The sequence below is a fragment of the Phalacrocorax carbo genome, chromosome 5 (genome assembly GCF_963921805.1).
Source record: "Phalacrocorax carbo chromosome 5, bPhaCar2.1, whole genome shotgun sequence".
Lineage (NCBI taxonomy): Eukaryota > Metazoa > Chordata > Aves > Suliformes > Phalacrocoracidae > Phalacrocorax > Phalacrocorax carbo.
The window spans coordinates 59534924-59555690 of record NC_087517.1 but is presented as its reverse complement, the minus strand read 5'-3'; the positions used below and the strand labels follow the sequence as shown (position 1 = coordinate 59555690).

General features: G+C 36.6%; 1 protein-coding gene across 8 annotated transcripts in view; it reads left to right on the top strand.

The window, feature by feature from the left end:
• SBF2 (SET binding factor 2) overlaps window positions 1-20767 on the top strand; it is a 288417-nt gene that overhangs the window by 42285 nt on the left and 225365 nt on the right. For 6 of the 8 annotated variants that reach the window (XM_064452704.1, XM_064452702.1, XM_064452700.1 and 3 more), the window contains exon 2: window positions 12415-12503. In XM_064452704.1, coding sequence (XP_064308774.1) covers window positions 12415-12503 — 89 coding nt within the window. The remainder of the gene's footprint in view (window positions 1-12414; window positions 12504-20767) is intronic. The other 2 variants (XM_064452705.1, XM_064452699.1) reach the window with 1 other exon arrangement.

Below are 20767 nucleotides of genomic sequence, written 5' to 3'. Positions count from 1 at the left end.
GCTCTGGACTGTAAACATCTGTATACTTATTCTAACCTTGCAATCCACATTTGGTTAAAAAACCCAACCAAACAAAAAGGAAAAAAGGTAAAAGAGGAGTGTTTACTCAGGGTAGTTTTGTATAACGTATTCAAATTTTGTATGCTGAAATGGCTGTTGATTAATACTTTGAAATGATAATACTGAAACTGAAATGGTGTTAGGGTAAAATTATAATCTTAGTTATGTTTAGGAAATGGTGAAGTGTAGCTTAATTTTAAATTATTTGGTAGATCAGTTAAACATCAATAAAAGCATGGTTGTGGGAGGAAGACAACTTAGTGAAAACAGAAATCAGATTTATTAAATAGGGCAGTGTTATTTCTAAAGCAAAGCAATATACAGGCTTTGCTAGAACTGAGAAGCTGCCTAAATTTTCTTTTTTTCCTGTGAGCAGTCTGAGAAGCTCTAAGATGTTGATTCGGAGTACAAAGCTGAGTACAGTTTTGTCGTCTTCATTTTTATACCTTCCTTGAAAATAAATAAAAAAGATTTTTCCAACACAGCTGGGGAAGTCTTCTTCAGTTCGATGCATTCAAAAGAGTGTTTGTTTACCATAGAATGTTTATTTTGAAGTCTGATCTTCCCCTCCTATCCAGAAGCTGGCAAAAGTGATTTGTTTGCAAACAAAAAGGGGAATTGTCCCTGAGCAGGAAACCTTCTCCCTGCCAGCCCTGCAAGCTTTTTTCCAATTTCTTGAATAGTATGCCAGCCGTTGGATAGGGAGTAACTTGAAAATGAGTTAACATTCACTGTTGCTTTCTCTTGTCTGTTACTTCCTTCTAAGACTTTTGCAAAGTCATGTTACTGTCCACTCAACAAAAATACAGTGGATGTCCAGAAGCATATTATGTCCCAAACTTCTGTTTGGAAGGCAGAGTCCTGAGCTCCAGCTGTTCAAGCCAAGCAGTGTTAATTGCATCAGTAACTTGTCCAGATAAAATTCTGGGGGAGTTGGAATCCAAGTGAAAGGTGGAGGATGGTAATACTGAAGGGGTTTTCAACAATAACTAGCGCCTTCATAAGTCCTAGGACAGAAAAGCTTTTTTTAAATGACTCTTCATGTTATTGCAGAAGTTCCTGTATGGGCTTTTAAAAACAGATGTAGCAGCAGCAAAAAGGAATAATTTTTTGCAGAACTTGCAATTGAAAAATGTCAGAGGTCGTTATGTCATTGCCACCGGTCGCTAAGGTTTTGGTCTTAAGTGTGGCTTTCAAAATGAGGCAGCACTTTACATGACTGACAGTTTTTCAGGTATAATACTAACATGGTGACGTTTGGTGTGTGGCTCTTGAGAGGGATTAGAAGCTGATGGAGTCATGGCTGACCAAATTGTTGTGTGCGCCGTCAGCCAGTGCTGTTGTGCCTGATACTAAGCTGTATTAGAGGGACACCATTGCAGTAGGTAAATATGCATCTAACCTATGGTGACATCCCTATTTATTCCCTCTTCTTCCTCTTCATTCTGCCCATGCTTCCCTTTTCTCTGATTTCCTCCCTCCTCTGCTTTTTATGGTATTTATCCATTTTCATTTCAGTTTTCATTGATACAACTTCAGTGGATGAAGTTCATTCTTAAATGTGAATTCTCCCCAGACTTTTGAAACCTATTTTAGAGGTTTTCTAACTCAGTAGCAATTGTTAGCCTTCTTTTAGCAGAAATACCTGTTGGTTTAGTGGAATGAGATGCAGCATGTATTGCCTCATTCCACATCTTGGCCCCTGCCCCCTGCCCCATGCTTTAACTTAATTAAAATACAAATGAGTATTTTTTCTTGCTTTATTTGTAAAGCATAGAAATGATTTCTGATACCCAGGAATAATGAATACCACCCAAGATTTGGGTGGTATTGATTGAGCCCATTTCTTATACATCCTTTGTGATGTGCTTTCTTCCCCTGTGTAGAAGGTGGGTTAATGGCTCTGCAAAAGAGAAAAGTACCAAAATCAAATAAATATTGAGTTATTCAGGAATTTGGCCCATTCAAGTATTTCAGGTAGTCCTGACTAGCAGTGCCAGTACATTTGGGGGAAGATTGAAATACTACTTTTTTTTTTTTTTCCTGAGAAGTTTGACAAATTTTTCCTGTTTACAAAGAAAAGGGCCTTAGGATCATCTTATCCTATTTGTTGTATCCTTGATAATATGGCAAGCCTCCAGAATGTTTGTCGTTCAAATTCCCAAGATTGCTGCATGCATTTCTTTGACGTGATAAAGATGAACTGGCTATGAATTGTGCCGGTTGTACAAATAGTGTCTGCAGTTATTGTGGGAAGCCTGTCTTCACTTTGTCTTCCTAAAAGTACCAGCATTTTGTTTAACCTTTTGTGGCTGTTAGGCTGCAATAAAGTCTTTAGCCTCTAGAACAAATCAGGATTAAATGCTCTTTATGTAAATTTTGATGTCGAGGCCAGTTCAGACTTTAAGATGCACATACCCTGTGATGTGATATGATGGGGTCAACCAGATTTTTTTCAGAACTTCATGCCATGTGTTTTAGACCTATAAAAGAAATATTTTTCTTTCTAGGTATTTAATGTTAATTTTCCTCTGGCCTCTTGTTCACTTCGGTTCCAGCTCTGACATCTGTATTGGGACTGAGTTAAAATGGGCATATCTTTTGTGGTATTTTCTGTCTTCTGGCATCAAGATTTCTGCAGCGATGTTTTTAAAAGCTATGGGAGGCCTCAGGTACACTTCTGTTCCCTTTTACAAACAGAGGCAAAGGTGGAACACAAGTTGTCTTTATACTTCTATGAAGAGCTTTTCCAAAACTGAAGTGACAAGAATCCTCAATAGTTTAAAAATTCTGCTGTTTCAAATTGTGTAAGAAATTTGGTATGAAAAGGATTTTACTTCATAGCAGATTTGAATGATTTCTTTAGTACTAGGTACTGTTTTGAAGAGAAGGATAGGTGGTACTGTACTCTGCCACCTGCATCTGTATATTTTTCACACTACAGTATGTTTCTAACTTTGAACGTGTAAAGTTGTACTTCGGAATGCTCAAAATGATTTATTAACTTTACATGCAGGTTCTATAGTGGTAGTTTTAAAGTGTTTTGTGTGGCATAATTACTGATGTTCTTCCTCAGATTTGTAGTGTTTCTTCTGTGCAGATCTGAAAATGATACCTTTTGTAACAGATTACCAAAGTGCTTACATCCAAAGCTTTGCATGTACGATTAACAATATTTAGAGCTCAAATGTATTTTTGTCAGGGGTTTATAAGTGAAAAGAGAGTTTATCACAGTTCTCATTAATTTGGAATGTAACTTGCATTAGCAGCTCACTTCTGGAATTTCAAGGGCAAGCAAGAGATGGCATGTGACCTTTCATGGGGAAAGATTTATATAAGTAGGGAGTTTAGGGGACTAGGGTTCAGGAACCAGCAAAATATGCCAGAATTTTAATGTGTTGCATGTTTGTATTGTTTAAAGAAAAAGATGGGAAAAGGGGAGGGAGAAAAAGGCCACGTCAGAAGAGGTTGGCTGGGGAGAAAAGTTGCTTTTTCCTTAATAGCTTAAGGTGTAGAATGTTTATTCACTGTTCCTGTAGGCTGGAACTTCAGGTTTGGGCTTTTGCAAATTCACTATATGTATGTATTGTGCATGGGCAAGAATGTAATGTCTGAAAACCTGAAGCCTGATTTACTGTGTGGTCAGCTTTGATTCTTAATGGATTAAAGAGTTAAGCCATCTTAAAGATACTATTGGATGATGATTATTACCTGGCATCCTTCATGAAAATAAGATTGCAGTTCACTGCTGTATGTGTAAAATGACAACTTTCAAAATTGCTGCAATATCTTCACAATTTTTGTACCCCACTTCATATAACATACAAATATTTTACTACAGGATGCAAGAAAAAAATTGCAAAACACTTCAGTTAAAGCATAGGAAAGGTTTTGCTTTTGTAGGAATAAATTTATTAGGATAACATGGGTGTTTAATAACAGTAATGGCAGTAGTTTTGTTGGAAATGTGTCTTTTGAATTCTTTGTATGTTTTGCATATATAATCAATAATGAAAGCAATTACTATTTTACACGGAACACATTGTTAATATGCAGTGTTCTTCCATGCTATGCTTGTGCACATATATACTACACTAAGTAATTTGTTGTCTGATTGTATATAGTGCATTTGAGTTTTTAAGCAGTTTCAGAAACCTCCAGAAACTTCTGTGTAATTGATTGAAGATCAGTGAACAGTGCTAGCTATGAGGTTTCCACCAGATTTTTGGGCAGCTTACATATTATTTGAAAGGATAACAAAAGACAGAAATCTTTGCATTGATACAAAGATCCTTCTTGCTGGTTGTAGCTCTCTGAATCTATTAACACTGGAAGAACCTATTTTTCCAATTTAAAACCAAGGTGTCAATGAGTGCCAGTTTTTCCTGACACTCAATAAATGTAGTGGAATGAAGAGCAAAAACTCAGGATTCCTTATAGATCTGGGATCTCTAAAGTGGACCTGGCAGGCACTAGCTGAGGAGGTTACTGCTGGTGTTCACTGGCTGTTCAGTATGTGTGTGTTTTTAATGTGTTGTCACATTTGGTTAATTGGCTTTAGTTAATAAGAATTTCACTTGGATATTGAAGGGATGTCTTTTTAGTCTTAAGAGTTAATAAAAGGACCCTGAAAGAAGACTTTGGAAGGGATAGATGCAGAGTGGAGGTAATGTGGTAGGGATCTGAAACTTATTCATGGGAAGATCTTAATCACTTTATTTTTTTAATTAGAAAAAATGGGCAAAGGCTGTTACTTGTCCTGTGAAAGCAGAAGAGGCCAGAGTGGAACAGAGGTTACTGAGGTACCCCTCTCTCTTGTTTAACCAAGTGAGCTGTTATACAGTATAAAGGAATGGAAAATTGCAGTCTGTCACAATGCAGTGTATGTACTTTTGAAGCCCACCTGATATGAGCCTCAATCCATGTGCACTTGGAGTAACTGTACCCATTGTAAAAAAAAAAAAAAAGGAGACCAGTGGATACATTTAAATGCATACTGAAGGCATTGGCATTACCAGCAGGGCAAAATCCTACATACGTGTTCTCTCTCCCCACACCCTCCCCATCTCTCATCCCACCTCCCCTTTAGATTTTCTAATTTTTTTTTTTTAATAGAGGTCTTCAATTTTTAAAAGATATTTGCAATAAATTCATTTACATAAAATAGAATTTTGCATTATTGGTTAAACATGTCTTCAAGTACTCGATCAGAAGAATTTAAAAAACCACCACAAAAAACCAACCACCAAACCAAACCAAACACCAACCCAAACCCACCAAACCCAACAACCTCTGTGTTTGAAAAATCATTAAAAAATAAAGATATGAATGAAACCTGATTTAACAATGAGTTAAGATTTGGTATGTGGCCTTGGTATTTTTGGAGATTTGTCAGTAGTTATCAGTAGCATATATTGAAACAAATTATTGCTGTTGTTGAAATCCCATGGTATGATTTTTTTCTGTTTCTGCCTGTCATGCTATAACAGTTGAGAATGTAAAGTCACTTAGGTGTTCAGTTGCAGCAACCTCTTGAATATCTTCAGATGTAACTACTCTGCTGAAAGATGAATGACTTACTAAGTCATAAGAAGACAGATGGCATTGACACCTTTTCAGCCCAAACCATGGCATTTACTAAAATTTTACTGTTGTTTAACTAGTTGGATTGAAAAATGCCAACAGAGAATCAACAGTCATTACACTATAAAGTATTGGAAAAATGTGGTGACCGTACTTTACTGAATTGCTTTTATTATTAAATGGGAGTAGAGCTACTGCATCTTCTCTTGCACAGGTTTTAATCTTGCATAGCATCATTAAATTAATTACTTTGTATTTGCATTCATGTAAAGGAGTCCATAAGACAGACCTTTTCTTTCTATCTTTTTACTTCTTAATAAGGATTAAATGTTGATTTCTGTATTTGGGTGAAGTACACTTCCAGTCAAAGAGAGAAGCTTCTTGTGGCAAGAACAAGCCAGGTCCACACTGCCTGTAGAATGGAGATTTTTTCAAGTGTTCCTGGGTCTAAAATTTTCACAAGAATTGCAACTTGCAGTTCAGTAACTTGTGTATTTGAAAATAATAATTTATTTCTTTTCTAAATTTATCAAATCATAATGAGTTTTACTTTGTAATTGCAACATACAAAACTCTGAGATTCTGAAGAATTGCGCTGATTTGGAAGAAGTGCAGATTCATTTTAAAGAAACTAACCAACCAACCAAACAAAAAAACCCCCCCAAACCAACCAAACAAAACAACAACAAAAAAACAAAAACCCAAAACAACCCCAAATATACCCCCTTACGCCCCCACCCCTGAAAAACCCCTGGATTCTGGTGGGATGGAAAGAGGGTTTCCCGTCTCTTGCTATTTTATACAGTTTAAGAAACCATGTGAAAGAGTTAGATTTTATGCATTAAAAGTAGACTTGTAAATCCTCTATCACAGGACTTTTCTGTGGAAGAATTAAGTGCTGTTTTTTTCTTTTAAATTTTTTTTATTCACATCTGATGGATGTGAATACTTATTTTCCCATTTTTTTCTGATGCTCATATCTTGGATACAGAACTATTTACTTCAATTTTGTTCCATTAAAAAGTTGCATTTCTATGGTGTATCCTTCAGGCATCCTTCAATAAACTCTTTTTTTCCAACTTTGATCGGTCTTTATATTTAAGTTCATGATTTTCTGCACATTAATCTTAACTGCTATGGGCCTTATCTTTGACTGTTTAATATCTGGAATTTTTTTGAGGATACTGTGAATCTTTCTGAAAAGGATTATTTTATATTTTTTTGAAAACTTGGATACCAAATCAATTGCACTTGAACTAGAGGTAGATAGGAAGTGTTTCATTTTTCAAGAGTGTTTTCCCAACAGTGGCCTCTAAGATGGAAAAATCAGGAATTGGCATAAATTGGGCATAAATTGCCCAGTTTTGGGAGCAGGGGGCAAGTTGTACAAGAGGAGGTCAGGAATTGCCCTGTGCCAGTCTTCCAGCCAGCTCTGAAACTGGTGTAAATACCAGTGTGTGCCAAAACCACAGTCAGCTACAGGAGCCTGTGGCACATTTGCTCACATCTATTTAAGAGAAAGCAACAGCCATGAGAGGTGGGGTTGTGGAAGGGGACATTGCTGGGGTCACGGCTAGAGGCACACTCTTGGAAGGAGGCTCTCCATGCCAGAGGAAGCACACCCCCTGAGGGACACTGGCCACCAGTGACTCGTGCTGGGTTGGGGATTCCCCTGGAGGGACTGCAGCCTGTAGATCTGTGCTGGAGCAGAAGAAAATGAACAAGATGCAAGGAACAGCAGAATAAAAGTGCTGCGTGCATGACCCCAACCTCTTGCACTGCCCACAGCCTCGCCAAAGGAATTGGGGTGGATGGTTGGACAAGGGAAGCTGAGATTAGGGAACAGAGAGGAAAAGTGCTAAACTGAGGTTGAGCCTGAGAAGGAGAGGAAAGATGTGTTCCCAAATGTTTGTTTAATTGTTTATTGTTGTCTTTGTACCTGAATCAGTGGTCAAAACTTTAACTGGCAATAAATTAAATTGAAGTACCAATTCCCTGAGCCAAGACTAATTTTCCTGTAGCAATAACTGGTAGTCTATGAAGCAGCAGACTGTTAATAAAGAAACCTTTGTCTAGCCTGCATATACTGTGCAGAATCTGCTAATTAACTTTGAGGACATTTTAAGCTGGTTAGAGCAGGTGACGTTTCAGACCTAATGAATCAATAGCTAAATCTACTAGGTAATGCTAAAAACAAATTTCTGAATCTGTCGAGTATCTAGAGTGATTTATTACATTATCATACTTATGGTAAAATAATCTAATCTACAAGGAGAATATAATTCAATATGATGATGGTCTCTATTATATTTTAAAGTCGCACTGTAAAACTATTTTGAAGGTTCTGAACTAGGTTCCAGGTAGCTACAGCTTATTGCTACTCCTAATTTTTCTCTTGAAAGCCCTTAAACTGAAACCAGTTTCTGCATATTTCTATTTGTACATCTTTGTATATCTTCTTTTTAGTTTTAGTAACTTACTGAGATGTATTATGCAGTTAGATTCAAAACTATGGCTTCAATTAGAACATGATAAATCATCCAGTTGATTGCAATTTTGAAAGCATACTCCACCTGTCTTCAGTATTCCAGAGGCAAAAATTTGAAGCATGTAGGAGTGTTGTACAGAAACTCTGCTTATGTTTGGTAGTAGAGAGGAGTAAAACAATTTGAAAGTAGAAGGATATAAGGGTTCATGTTAAAAATCTAGTTGAAGGATTCAACTTGGCTTTATTTTAGACTTTAGGAGAAAAATAATGCATGTGAAGAAGAAAAGTGCAGAATTATTTTTTCTAAATAGTACTTGCAACATTTTATTCTTTATATGTAATGATTTCAAGGTATCTCCTCAGCATGTGAAACATTCATTTAATTTTTAGTTATTTTGGAATGATTTCCCTTTGATCCTAGAGATGAGCTGAAGTGCAAGTTCAGATAGTGAAAGAAATTTAATCTGGCTTTCAGAAAATTTCAGAGGTGCATTTCTTTCAGGTACATTCCTACAGAGGTTTATAGTCCTTCCTGAAAGCAAGATGGAATTACATACAGTAAGGTCTTTTAACACTGGTGGCCAGCATTAGTGGCCTTCTGAAGAAAGTAACCTAAAAAGAGTGATAGAGTTTTGACATAAAGGAGTGAATATTACAAATTAAAAAAAAAAATAATAAAAATTTGCATGTCTCTTAATTCTGAATTTAAAAGAAGTTCCTATACTGTAATGTAGGAGTGTCTTTCTAGCAGTCTAATAGAAAGAGAACCAGAAGGATTGGTAGCTTCAAAACATGATGAAGAAGAAATTTTGAGCTGCTTTCCTGGATCTCATTATTTATAGATGTTGTTGGTAGTGTCAGAGGTCTGAGTCTTTTGAGAATTGGGGCGGATGCAGAATAAACAAATGGTCACCTGTCTTCCCACAGAAAGACTTAGGCGACTTACACATAGCAGGGACTGAACATTTTTTGCTGCTGTAATTCTTTGATGCTTCCTTTCCAGGAAGTCTTGGTATCTCTGGTCACCTTGGTTCTTCTGCCCTTTCTTGCTGTTGGCCCCTCACCACAAGTTCTGCTCTACTTGCTGGGTGCTTGTGCTCACTGCTGTCTTGGCTGCATTTATTTGCTGTCTCTTCCTTGCTCCACCTGCCAGCGTTAGAACAACTAGAGGAAGAAGAGATCTCACAAAGATATGACTTAAGGAAAACGGATAACATGGTAATTTGAGACTTTAGCTTAACGAGGGAAGAAGTTCTGATATTGGGTCAGTGAAGGAACAGCCCTCTCAGAGTGAAGAACAGAGTAGTAGAGGCTATCAAGTAGGTGACTGCATAAAGGAATGGGAGAAAGGATGAGCCCTCTGAGTGGGGTATGAAATGTGAAGGGTAAGAGGAGAGCAGAGAAAGCTAAAGGCTGTTTATTGCATGCTAGCAACAAAATATATATAAATTCCTGCCATATCTAGTTGAAAATGTAGCTGTTCTTTTTTTCACATGGAAGAAGGAAACAGGGACTGGATGTCTATAGAGGAAAGCAGGTCTTTGCCTGCCTTAGGAGGGAAGGTGTGTGTGACTGTGTGCTCTTCTGAGAGCTGTTTAGGGAGGGAATGGTAAAGCCTTTCCATTTATGCCTCCTAATTTTTGAAGGATGTTGAGATGAAATGGTTGGGGGAGAGGACTGATAATTCATTAGAAGATGCTGTGTAAGAAAGAGTACATGAGGCAACACTTGATCTTAAACAGGTGAAATTAGTGACTGGTGACCCTGTTCAGTTCTTACAGTCTAATAGATACAGGGCTCCCTTTCTTTACAATAACTGCGGCTGTAGCCATATCTGTATTTATTCCTTGTTTTCTGTCACACCCTAACTGTGCTTTCTCAGCACCTCTGCAGCTTCTCTCTCAATATGATACCTTCTTTGGCTTTTAGCTTGCTGATTACATCTCTTACTGCTGCTTACATCTCGTAGCTAACCTAATCTGATTGCAGTTCTTCAGCATGGTGCCCTTGGGAATCACAATCAGTATGTGCTATCTTCGGGCCAAGATTGCTGTTTGGAGTTTACTGTACATAGTTCATATGCCCATTGCACCAAGAGCATCTGTTCCTAAATTATTTTCAAGAGAAAATTGTAGAAGGTTAACTGTAAAAAAATACATAAACTGGAGAAAACACTTCTTACTAAATTGTCAGGTTGATTCTGCCTAAATGCTGTGTAAAATTTATTGTGGGTTTTAAGATAGATGCAAACTCAAACTGTAAGTTAGCAAGAAGCTTAAAGGAAGCATATTTTTTTTACACCATTTTATTGATTTATGAATTGCTTTATGCTAGCAGACTTGAGTTGTGTCAGACAGAATTTTTTTTGGGGGGGGCGGTAAAGCCAGGAAAATACCACATTCATTGCTGCTGCTTGGGTGTCTGCAGAGGAAGCAAAACATATGGACTGCTGCTACTAATACAGAATTTCTACTGTTTCATAATATTAAAGTATAGCTTTGAGAATTTCAGAAGAAAATGTTCAAAAATTTTAATGTTTCATCTCAAAGTTTTGTAATACGACTTTAGAGAAATGGTGACCCAATTGTATGTGATGGGTCAGCCTAGATTATTAAAACTATTAAAAGATACTTTAAATGGTTGCAAATTTCAACTTTGCCGTTTAGGAAGCTTTATGTATAGCTTAATGAAAACTGGTTTCTGGAGCATCTGTTTTTATTTTAAAACAAACTTTTATCCATGGTTGCAGTGATATCAGCTTGCTTCCTTACCTGCTGTGTTTCTCCTATGATCCGCTTACTGGGTAAGGGGATGCAAATGTGGTGGAAGTCTATAGCTGTGTGTGCTTTGCTTGGTCCCTTTGAATGCAACTGCTGATTGCCTGGGTGGGTGCTGCCTTACATCTTCTGTTCAGTGCTGCCTTTTCCTTCTCTTTGGAGTAGAGGAGGAAAGAGCAGGAGTTTTGGCCTCTTGTCTCTACCCAGCGATTAAGGTGCAAGCATGTGTGTGTTTTGTGTCTGCTTACCTCTGAAATTACACCGAAATTGTCCAAAAGATGCATAAAAGAGATGCATAAATTGCTAGAGTGAAGACTGACGGATAGGTAACATTATCACAGAAACCTTGTTTTCTTGGGTTTAAAATGCGTATGGAATGTTAGACAGGTCTTTGTGTGTATGAAATACCTGGCCATGTTAAAGCAGCTTCCTTCAGAAATCAGAATAATACTATTTTTCAATGAGTTTGGTATAATAGTAAGGTACATAAAGCGGAGAATTTGCCTTTTTTTCTGTAGGAAAAGGCAAGATATGTGCGAGAGAAAAGATCATTCTTTCTACTATTGTACCATGCTTTAAATGTTCAAAATATAAGTTGAAGGGTATTGATTGCATGATTTACGGTGTGTAGTGCCTCACTTCAAAATGGTCCTAGCTTTCAACATTCCTTCAGGATAATATTGATTAATGTAAAAATTACTTTCACTTTGCCACATTATATTGTGGTGTAACCCAGAGCTAAAATTCAGTAAAGAAAAATTACGATTTTTTTCAGTATTTACTCCAGGGCTTCAGCAGGTGAAGAACAAAATTCATGTTTGTATGTGCATTCCTGTATCATTCAGGATGACAGGACACTACAGTTGAACATTTGTGGTGTTTCTGAAGGGCTTCCTTTCTATAGCACTGTGGCTTTGAAAAAAGGTGGGGGTAAAAGTTGCATCAGAGAAGCTGTCACATCAGAGAAGTTATCACAAATTAGCAGTTTTTCTCTACACCTTTCTGTGTAGGAAATCACTGTTGACTTGTCCAATGAAGCCAACTAGAAATACTGGCAAGGAACTCTAGTGTCCTGGATAAATGATGTGGATTTTTAATCTATACATTTCTTTTTGAAGACCACTTGTTGACAAATGTTTTAATTTTTTTTTAAATATCACATCATCTATTATATTAGTTTTTAATTTAGTACTCTTTGTAGAGAAACTAGAATTGCCAGTAATCATCTGTCATTTTGAAAACATGCGTGATGGTCATAGGCCAGGTGCAGCTTGCAGCTTCACTTCATGTAGTGACTCCCTGTGTTACTAGCGAAGAATATTAAGATTGTATTTGTTATGACTTGCAAGACATATTTGAGGAGCCATTTCTGCCTCTTGTGGCAAAACATTATAGAATCATAGAATTATTAAGGTTGGAAAAGATTGGGTATATTCTGAAAGTATTCTCAAATTTATGGCAATTTAAATTTCACTAGTTTGTCTTTAATTGAATTTTATCTTTCAGCAGGTCCAACAGAAGGTTTGGGAAAAATAATACAAAGATTTCCTCAGAAGGACTGGGAAGACACTCCTTTTCCACAGGGAATAGAGTTGGTAAGTTTGCATTACATATTGTAATTTTTAGAATTTCTTTCACATACAATTGGAATATACATCTGCCTTCCTGCAGTAATCTGTATTATCTAGCCCAACAGGGAATGGATAGAAATTACATGAGTAGAGGGGATAAATAATAGCTTTAAGAATAATAATTTTGGCTAACAGGAGATTATTTATTCTGGTCTGTACCTCTAAGAAGATGTTCCTAGAATACAGGAAAAGGCTGCTGCAAATTTAGAAACAGTGTATTTAAAATAAATGTTTCTGTCAGTAAATTTATCATTGGCTATATTTTTAGAAGCTTCCTTCAGATGGCAGATGACTCTTCGTTGTTACATTGAAATAAATACATAGGTATTTATTAGTATATTGTATATTTATATATTGTAAATTCAAAAAAGAATTAAAAATAACATCCCAATAAACTGGCTTGATTAAAATGATCAGTCTTTACCCTTCTGCCTTCTGTCCTTGACAGATGGCATAATGGGTGCTTGCAAAATTGGTACACTGAACAAGGCTAGTGTACAGTGATCTATTTTTACTTGCCTTCTCTGAGAATTCACTGAGTGCCCCATCTTTCCCTTCTTTGGTCTCATATTGTGAGGTGCAGTAAAAAAGAATATCTCATTCATCCGGATCAGGGATTTGTTAAACATATGGTTCTAAAAATCCTGCAGAGAAGTGAAATGCTGTGGTCATGCTCTGCAAATTAGGTTTCTGAGAAGTCAGAGTGAAACTCTTTCTGCTTTGAACTTAAGAATTTCTGGGACAGGATGATCTAAAGAAGGAGATGGCCCATAGGAAATGTTGCAATAGAAGTCTTTGTACTGCGGAACAAAATCATCTGTGGAGGACAAAGACAATGACTCTTCACTGAATTTATTATACAGATATAGCAAACATAGCAAGCTTTTGCCAGTATGATACCTTTCAAGCAGTACGCAGCTCGCTTGCTGAGTCATAACATGCCATTGGCTGTGTGTTGTCTTCTCCAGTGAAAGAGAGGGGAGGGGATCTTGGTGTTTACTGCTTGTTCTTTGGTGTAGCAGAGGTTTATGTTATTCACTGTGTGCTGGTGTACGCGACTGGTTGCTCGTTTTCTTCAACAGTGTGGTTTTCATTTCTTCATAGTCAAGCGTAAACCTTATGTTTGGGGGGGATGTCATACAGTAATTACTGGTGTAAGCATTATTTCTGATACACGTGATGGATAGTTACAGTGTTTGTGGTACACTTGCATAATACTAAATTTGGCAATGTAGTGCTGTGCTGAAACAATGGAAGCTCCTGCTTTCTCTGAAGTGTTTCTACTACTGTTACAACACTATACCACTCTGTATAGCAATTGCTCTTTGCTCTAGCCAGTAATTCTCTCCTTAATACATGCCTAGCCAGCATGTGCTTGATGACTACTGACCGAGTTCAGATAAGTGGCTTTTTTTTATATAGTACACAGTTGTAGTTCATTAGAAGAGAAATAAACTTCTGATGCCGAGGCTTAGGGATGTTTTCTTTTTTTAACCACTCTCTTGGGGTTGAACTAGGTGGTTTGATCTTGCCTTAAACCAACTGCAAGAGTTTGAGTCATACTAAGATTTATTTTGACATATAAATATTCCGTACCTATTTAAAAAAAAAACAAACATGTCTGACTTGCAGCAATGTTTTGAAATAAATGAGTACAGCTTCTCTAAAAGTAGTGAGGCTTCTTAAGTGATATATCTGTACCCAAGGGTTATTTCCCATTAAAGTTTAATTGTAGGATGTTAGCACTATAAGAAATACCTTTCTAAAGGAAGGATTTTTTTTCTTTGAACAAAACATTTTTTTGTATCAGTTCTCAAATGACTCATTAGGCGAAGCTATTAAGACTTTAAGCTTCCCAAGTAAAATGAAATCTGATGACTTAAAAGTTAAGTGTGTCTATTCAGCCAGTTGGCAAAATTAATCAAATTTGGATTTGCTTTCCAAACTTCGTAATAAAACTTTAGTTAATTAAGATTGAGGAGACAGAGATACTGCAAAGAACAAGTACTGAAGTAAATCACTTATGAAAGTCAGATTTTGGCAGAATTTTTTTTTTCCCAAGGTTTTGGGTTGAGTTTAACTTGAATCAACATTAATTCATGGAAATGAAGGAATAAAAGCTATGTTACTGTTTTCTGTTTGTCACCTTAAAGGCAGCTTTAATAATTGTTAAGAAGGTAACAGGCAAACCTTAGGTCAAAAAAAAAAGGAGAAAGAAGGTAAGAATAGACTAGTTGACATAAATGTATATGAGAATGCATGTAGAAATTTTTATGAATAGCACTTAGTTCTATGAGTAATTTGAGTTAAAATCCTCTTAAGTGTACTTCCTCTCCTTTGAGTGAAGGATCTTTATGGAATTATATAGTTTCTCTGGAAAAAAAATAGAAAAAAAGCAATGGTTTGTATCTGAAAACCATGTTAAGCTCTCTTCACTGTGTTTTCATGAAGGAAAAAAACACCAAAGCTTTTCATGCCTAGTGATAGGATTGAAGGGAGATCTGATTTTTGAGTCTGGCTTCTGCCAAAGTTAGTTCTTCTGCCATGAATCATGGAGATCTTCAACTGATTATTAGTTAAGATCTCCCACCACCCCTTTTTATAAAAGGAATTATTTGCCAGTGAATTTGTATATTTGATGTCCAAGTTTTTTTGCCAAATAATACAGGCTGAATCAGATAATTAATCTTGGCAACTAATGGGATAGTATTAATAGTTGATTCCTATTTATGTTGTTAATAGCATTTTATGCAACAAGGAGGGGGGGAAATAGTGGAAAAGACCTATGCCTACCCCCACCCCCAAAGTTTTAATACTTTAAGATGGGAAATGCCTGTTTGGACCCCTTGTGATCCCATAGCTTGTAGAGATGCCCTTAGTTCAAGCTCCAGCTGAAAACTAATAGACAAAATCCTCTAAGACTTTTGTGGAGGGCTCTTTTCTTTCCTCGACCCTGCATGTCTCCTACCCTTCTGGGCTTGAATTCATGTGGTCAGATTTCTGAGATGTAAATTAAGACAATGTGGAGAGCAGGGTTGTGCAGGTAATTTTTAAGTTAAATAATAAAAAACATGCAAATAATATTTTTCATTTTGTTGAGCCCGGTTTTGGAAAATAGGCTAGCATGGGAAAAACTGTGCCTAATGGAGCTGCCCTTGGCTCAGTGAAAAGGGATCATTTTGAGAACATCTTATCTAGGAAAGATGATGACCCTATTTCAACTTTCACTTTAGCCTTGACTGTATTTGTAGTTTTGTTAATTTGACACAAATATGTAGAGAATTGGGTCATTATAAAATGTAATTGCAGTTTGAACTTTACTGAAGAGTATTATATTTGATGTGTATATATATTCTGTGTAAAAGGATTAGGAGTTACTTAAACTGTTTCTGGTTTTATGTGTAGCATGTTAGCTATGTTCTGGTCTTGTTTAACAGACACATAAGATATGGAATGAACACATTGTCCAAAATTCAGCGGAAATACTTTATGAAATTTTATTGAAATCAGGTGGTTTAGTTTGTCATGTTAAATAAATTGTGTCTTCTGGTGGTAAGTGAGCAAAGCCACGAGCCTCTGCTCAGGGAAAGATACTTTCAGTACGTCTTGGTCAGTGTATCTTAGAGCTTCTACTTGTCTGCATCTCTTCAATTTACCTGAAGAGATTTTTCTTAATATTATGATCTTTGCATTTGCCATTTCTCCAGTGGCTTCATAGCTTTTAACTTTGTTGTGTTTATAACTGAATACAGAAACTTTGATAAGTGAGCCACCTGCAGATTGCTGTGAAACATACCTGAAGATTTTTGTAATGGAATATTGATCATTACAGTAGCTAGTAAAGGCCCTAATACTTTTTTACCATTTGAATTGTGATTTAACTGAGAATAAGTTATGATATTTGTTAATATTATATATCTTACATATCGACTGTTACTTCAAAAGCAGTAAGATGCTCTTTGATTTGCTGGAACCTTTTGTGGGCTGTTCAGAGGACTATAGGAAACTCTTTTTTATAACTTCACCTTAGAATCTAAGTATCTTCAGTTTTCTGACAAATAAAAGTCAAAGTGAGTTTCCTCAAGTTTCATGGAAGTAAGCTGACTTTGAGGAGTAAAGAGAGATTTATACTCAATACAGATTTTGACTCAGAAGACCATTTAAGTCATCCGTTTCCAAAAGAATGCAGTTAGAACATACCAATCTGATAGTTGCCCGTAATAATATTTTAAAAGAACGTGTTTGGGTATCCTTCTCCACTGTCTGTTTCACAGAAGTTATTTCAGCTTTACACAGATGCAACTCAAGTTTAAAAATAACTCTGTAAAATCAGCTGAGACATATAGAGCAGTTTAAAATGAGGATAATCAAACTTGTTCTTGCAGGTAGAAAGAATCCTTGAGAGAGTATGTTGGCTCAATGAGTCAGCTTTATATTTCTGCATATTTTTCTTATTTATAATCCAGTTTTAATTCTGCTATATACCTTTCTAGACATCATAAGTAGTTATACATCAAAGGAGAAAGCTTTGGTATGTAGTGTTACACTGTATACTCATTTTTGTCTCAGGGCTAAATTAGCTAAACAAAGTGTCATCTGCATTACTCAGTGTAGGGAAGCTAGTGTTAATTAGGCCAATGAAAGTCATACCTAGAAACAGATACGTTGTCTTAAGTTTAAACTAGATATAATGTACAGTTTGTGAGAAGAAGGGAAGAAAATTACCCCCTATAATCAGTGGTCCTGGTGGTGGTAGTGTCATGAATTTCATATAATTAATGTGATTCAGTAATTTTCATTTTAAGTATATGCAGGTATAGAAATGAACATACGTTTCTAGACAAGCTAATCACCTATCAAAATAATTACTTAAATTATAAAATATAATTTAAAATTGTAAAATCTTTTTTTTAATACAATCCTTTGAAGGCAGCTTATGTGTATTATGATACTAAGAGAAATGCTTTTGAAGAAAGACTATCCCTTTGAGATCTGGTAGGGTGCCTGCTTCCTCCTAGAGAAGGAGGATTTGGTGTTATTGGAATGAGCACATTACTCCTTTGTGCAGAGCCTTACCTTTGCTGTAGATCTTTGCATTTCTACCCCTTTGAGCAGCTTCAGATACAAGCTCTTACAATCATAGAATTGTTACGTTTGGAAAAGACCCTCAAGATTATTGAGTCCAACCGCTAACCTATCACTCCCAAGTCCACCACTAAACCATATCTTCAAGCACCACGTCTACCCTTCTTTTAAACACCTCCACGGATGGTGACTCCATCACCTCTCTGGGCAGCCTGTTCCAATGCCTGACAACCCTTTTGGTGAAGAAGTTTTTTCTAATGTCCAACCTAAACTTCCCCTGGTGCAGCTTGAGGCCATTTCCTCTCGTCCTATCGCTTGTTACTAGGGAGAAGAGTCTGACCCCCACCTCGCTACAACCTCCTTTCAGGTAGTTGTAGAGAGTGATATGGTCTCCCCTCAGCCTCCTCTTCTCCAGACTAAACAACCCCAGCTCCCTCAGCTGCTCCTCATAAGACTTGTTCTCTGGACCCTTCACCAACTTCATTGCCCTTCTTTGGCCACGCTCCAGCACCTCGATGTCCTTCATGTAGTGAGGGGCCCAAAACTGAACACAGTACTCGAGGTATGGCCTCCCCAGTGCAATAGACAGGAAGTATGTCTTTTATGAAATACTGGATTCAACTTTCAAATTCCAGGTAACCTGAGATAAAAAAATAAACCTGAGATGAAAAAAATCGAATGAGGCTAAGAAATGGTGTATATATGTATTTTCAACGTATATCTGGATTTTGACTGACCTAGTAGATCTGTGTCTTTTGAAAAAAACCAACTTCATAGCGCTGTACAGATTTCCACTGCATGATGACATACATAACTTAAAAGTGACAGCTATACCTCTGAGATCTTAAGTGAATATAAATTACTGTGGAGCTTTACAGTGGGGTAGGGGAGAGGAAAGCTATCAAAAAACCCTCACCAAAACACAATTCATTTGTTTTAAGGTAAGTCAGATTTTAAAGTAGTGAACTCCTAAAGTTTTGGAGATTCTCAGTGCAGAGTCTCTGAAAATCATTACACGTGCTGTCAAAAGTAATACTTCTAAAATTCAAGTGCTAATCAGTTAGTGTTATTTTTGTTTTACCACTTTGGTGTAAGGTGTCTTTTCTAGGAAAAAACCCCTGATACTTGAACATTTTACTACTTATTTAAAATAAGGTATAAGAGACAAACTGGATTGCAGATTAGCCAGTTAAAGCCTGAAGTGATTAAAGTTTTAAGGAGGTTAATCTTTAAATGCTTCAGTTTTAGCTAGCTGATCTGTAAGCCATTTTTTTCTGCAACATTAATGCTTTTAAGGACCTGAATAACAACTTGTCTGCAGCATCCATTTAACCTTCAGTGCACTTGGTCAGCTGCAGAGATTTTGGTTTTGTGAGTTTTTTTTCCTCTTTCCCATCAAACTTTTTTTTTATCTTTCAAGAATCATTACCTATGTAATTACTTAATGAACAACTGCATGACAGAGCGCAGTGTAGCACTTATAAATGCATTGTGTTCTTTTATTCTCATTATGTTGCAGTGCAGGTGCTTTCAGCAGTTAGTAGAAAACATAAGATAGCAAAAGTCCAGCTAAATTTCTGTTGGATCATATTATGGACTCAGTTTATATTTCTTTAACTCTCTGTATTAGTCTCCAGTGGAAATCTTAGAGTGCCGTAAATGTGGTGTATTTTACAGTAATGTCTCTGCTGCGCTGTAAAATAGTTATATTCTGGTTTTAGAATCCCACTGCTTTTACTGAGTGGATTTTAGCTCCTGGATTTTGTAGGCTAGTGGGGTAAAATAATTTGATATTGAAATGTAAGGACTTGCAAGTAGTCCTTGTGTAGCAAAACTTGGTCTTGACTAAATATTGTGAAAGGGTGCAGTTAGTATGTTTTATACTTTTCGTTGTTGGGGAAAAAAAGGTAAGAAAAATGGAAAACTTTATAATACAGTCAACATTTTTAGTAAAAGTATTAAAATATTGAAGTAACACCTGTTTGGAATTTTGACTCTGTCATCATTCCATGGAGATTATTAAAGATAGTGTGTATTGAAGTGAACCTTTTCTATAACTATCAAGGTGCTTTAACATATCTTTTCTCTCCCCCGCTCCAGCCCCTCAAGATAAATTATTTTCAAATCTTCTGGAGGAGAAAACCATTTTTATAAGCTTTCTTAAGAAGTGCAAATGTTGTTTTTAGAATTGTTGAATCATTTGGGTTGGTTTTCTTCATTCTTGGTATCTGTCATCTCCACAAATAGTACTTGACTGCATAAGTTGGTCTTTCCCACCTAAGATTTGTGTGCAATTCAGTATCTATATTACCTCTCCATAAGTTTTATTTCATATTCTTTAAAAATTAGAGGAAAGACTGCAACATGGATGTTTCTGTAAGTCTTTGCCTGTGGGGTTTTTGTGTAACAATCAAGCAGAGGAGATGGAGACCCACAGTTAAGTCATATGGTGGTGTAACACTTCCAGAATTCTGTATCTTGGCGTTTTCAGCTTATAACTAATAGACTCCTCTGTGTGAAGTCTCCTGGAGGCCCTGCTGTTCCTGAAGGTCCTGAAATTTTGATTACTAAATATTTTTTGATGTTCCTTGTTAAAAAAAACCACCCCAAACCTTCCATATGTAATGATGGAGATAATGGAGTGTATGTAATGAATGTAGTGATCCAAATGTGATTATGCATCATTTAAATAGTGTAACCATGATGGAACCATATCAATATGATAATTTTTACTCTGAGTTCTGGCTCTTGCAGGTATTTGAGAATGATCTGTATTTCTTCCCCTCAACAGTCCCATCTGCCCGTGTCCTGCCTGTCTAGGACTGTGATGTGTTCTTGCACAGATGCAGTGTTTTCCTATCCCCCTGCTTCTCTGAGATTTGAGAGTCTGCAGGATTATGGAGCATTCTTTGTGCTCTTCAGTTCCACAGGGTACAAGACCAGAGTGTATAATACCCTTGGAATAAATGGGTTTGAGGCTAGTATGTTTCAGTAAAAACTTTTTTCTCTATCGGTTTATCCTATTATCTGTATATACTCAGTGTGAACACATTAACATGTATTAATATTTTTCATGCTTATTTAGGGGTACTAAGAGGTGGCTCAAGACCAAAGAGGGAGAGCAAAATGAAGCTCAAACACAT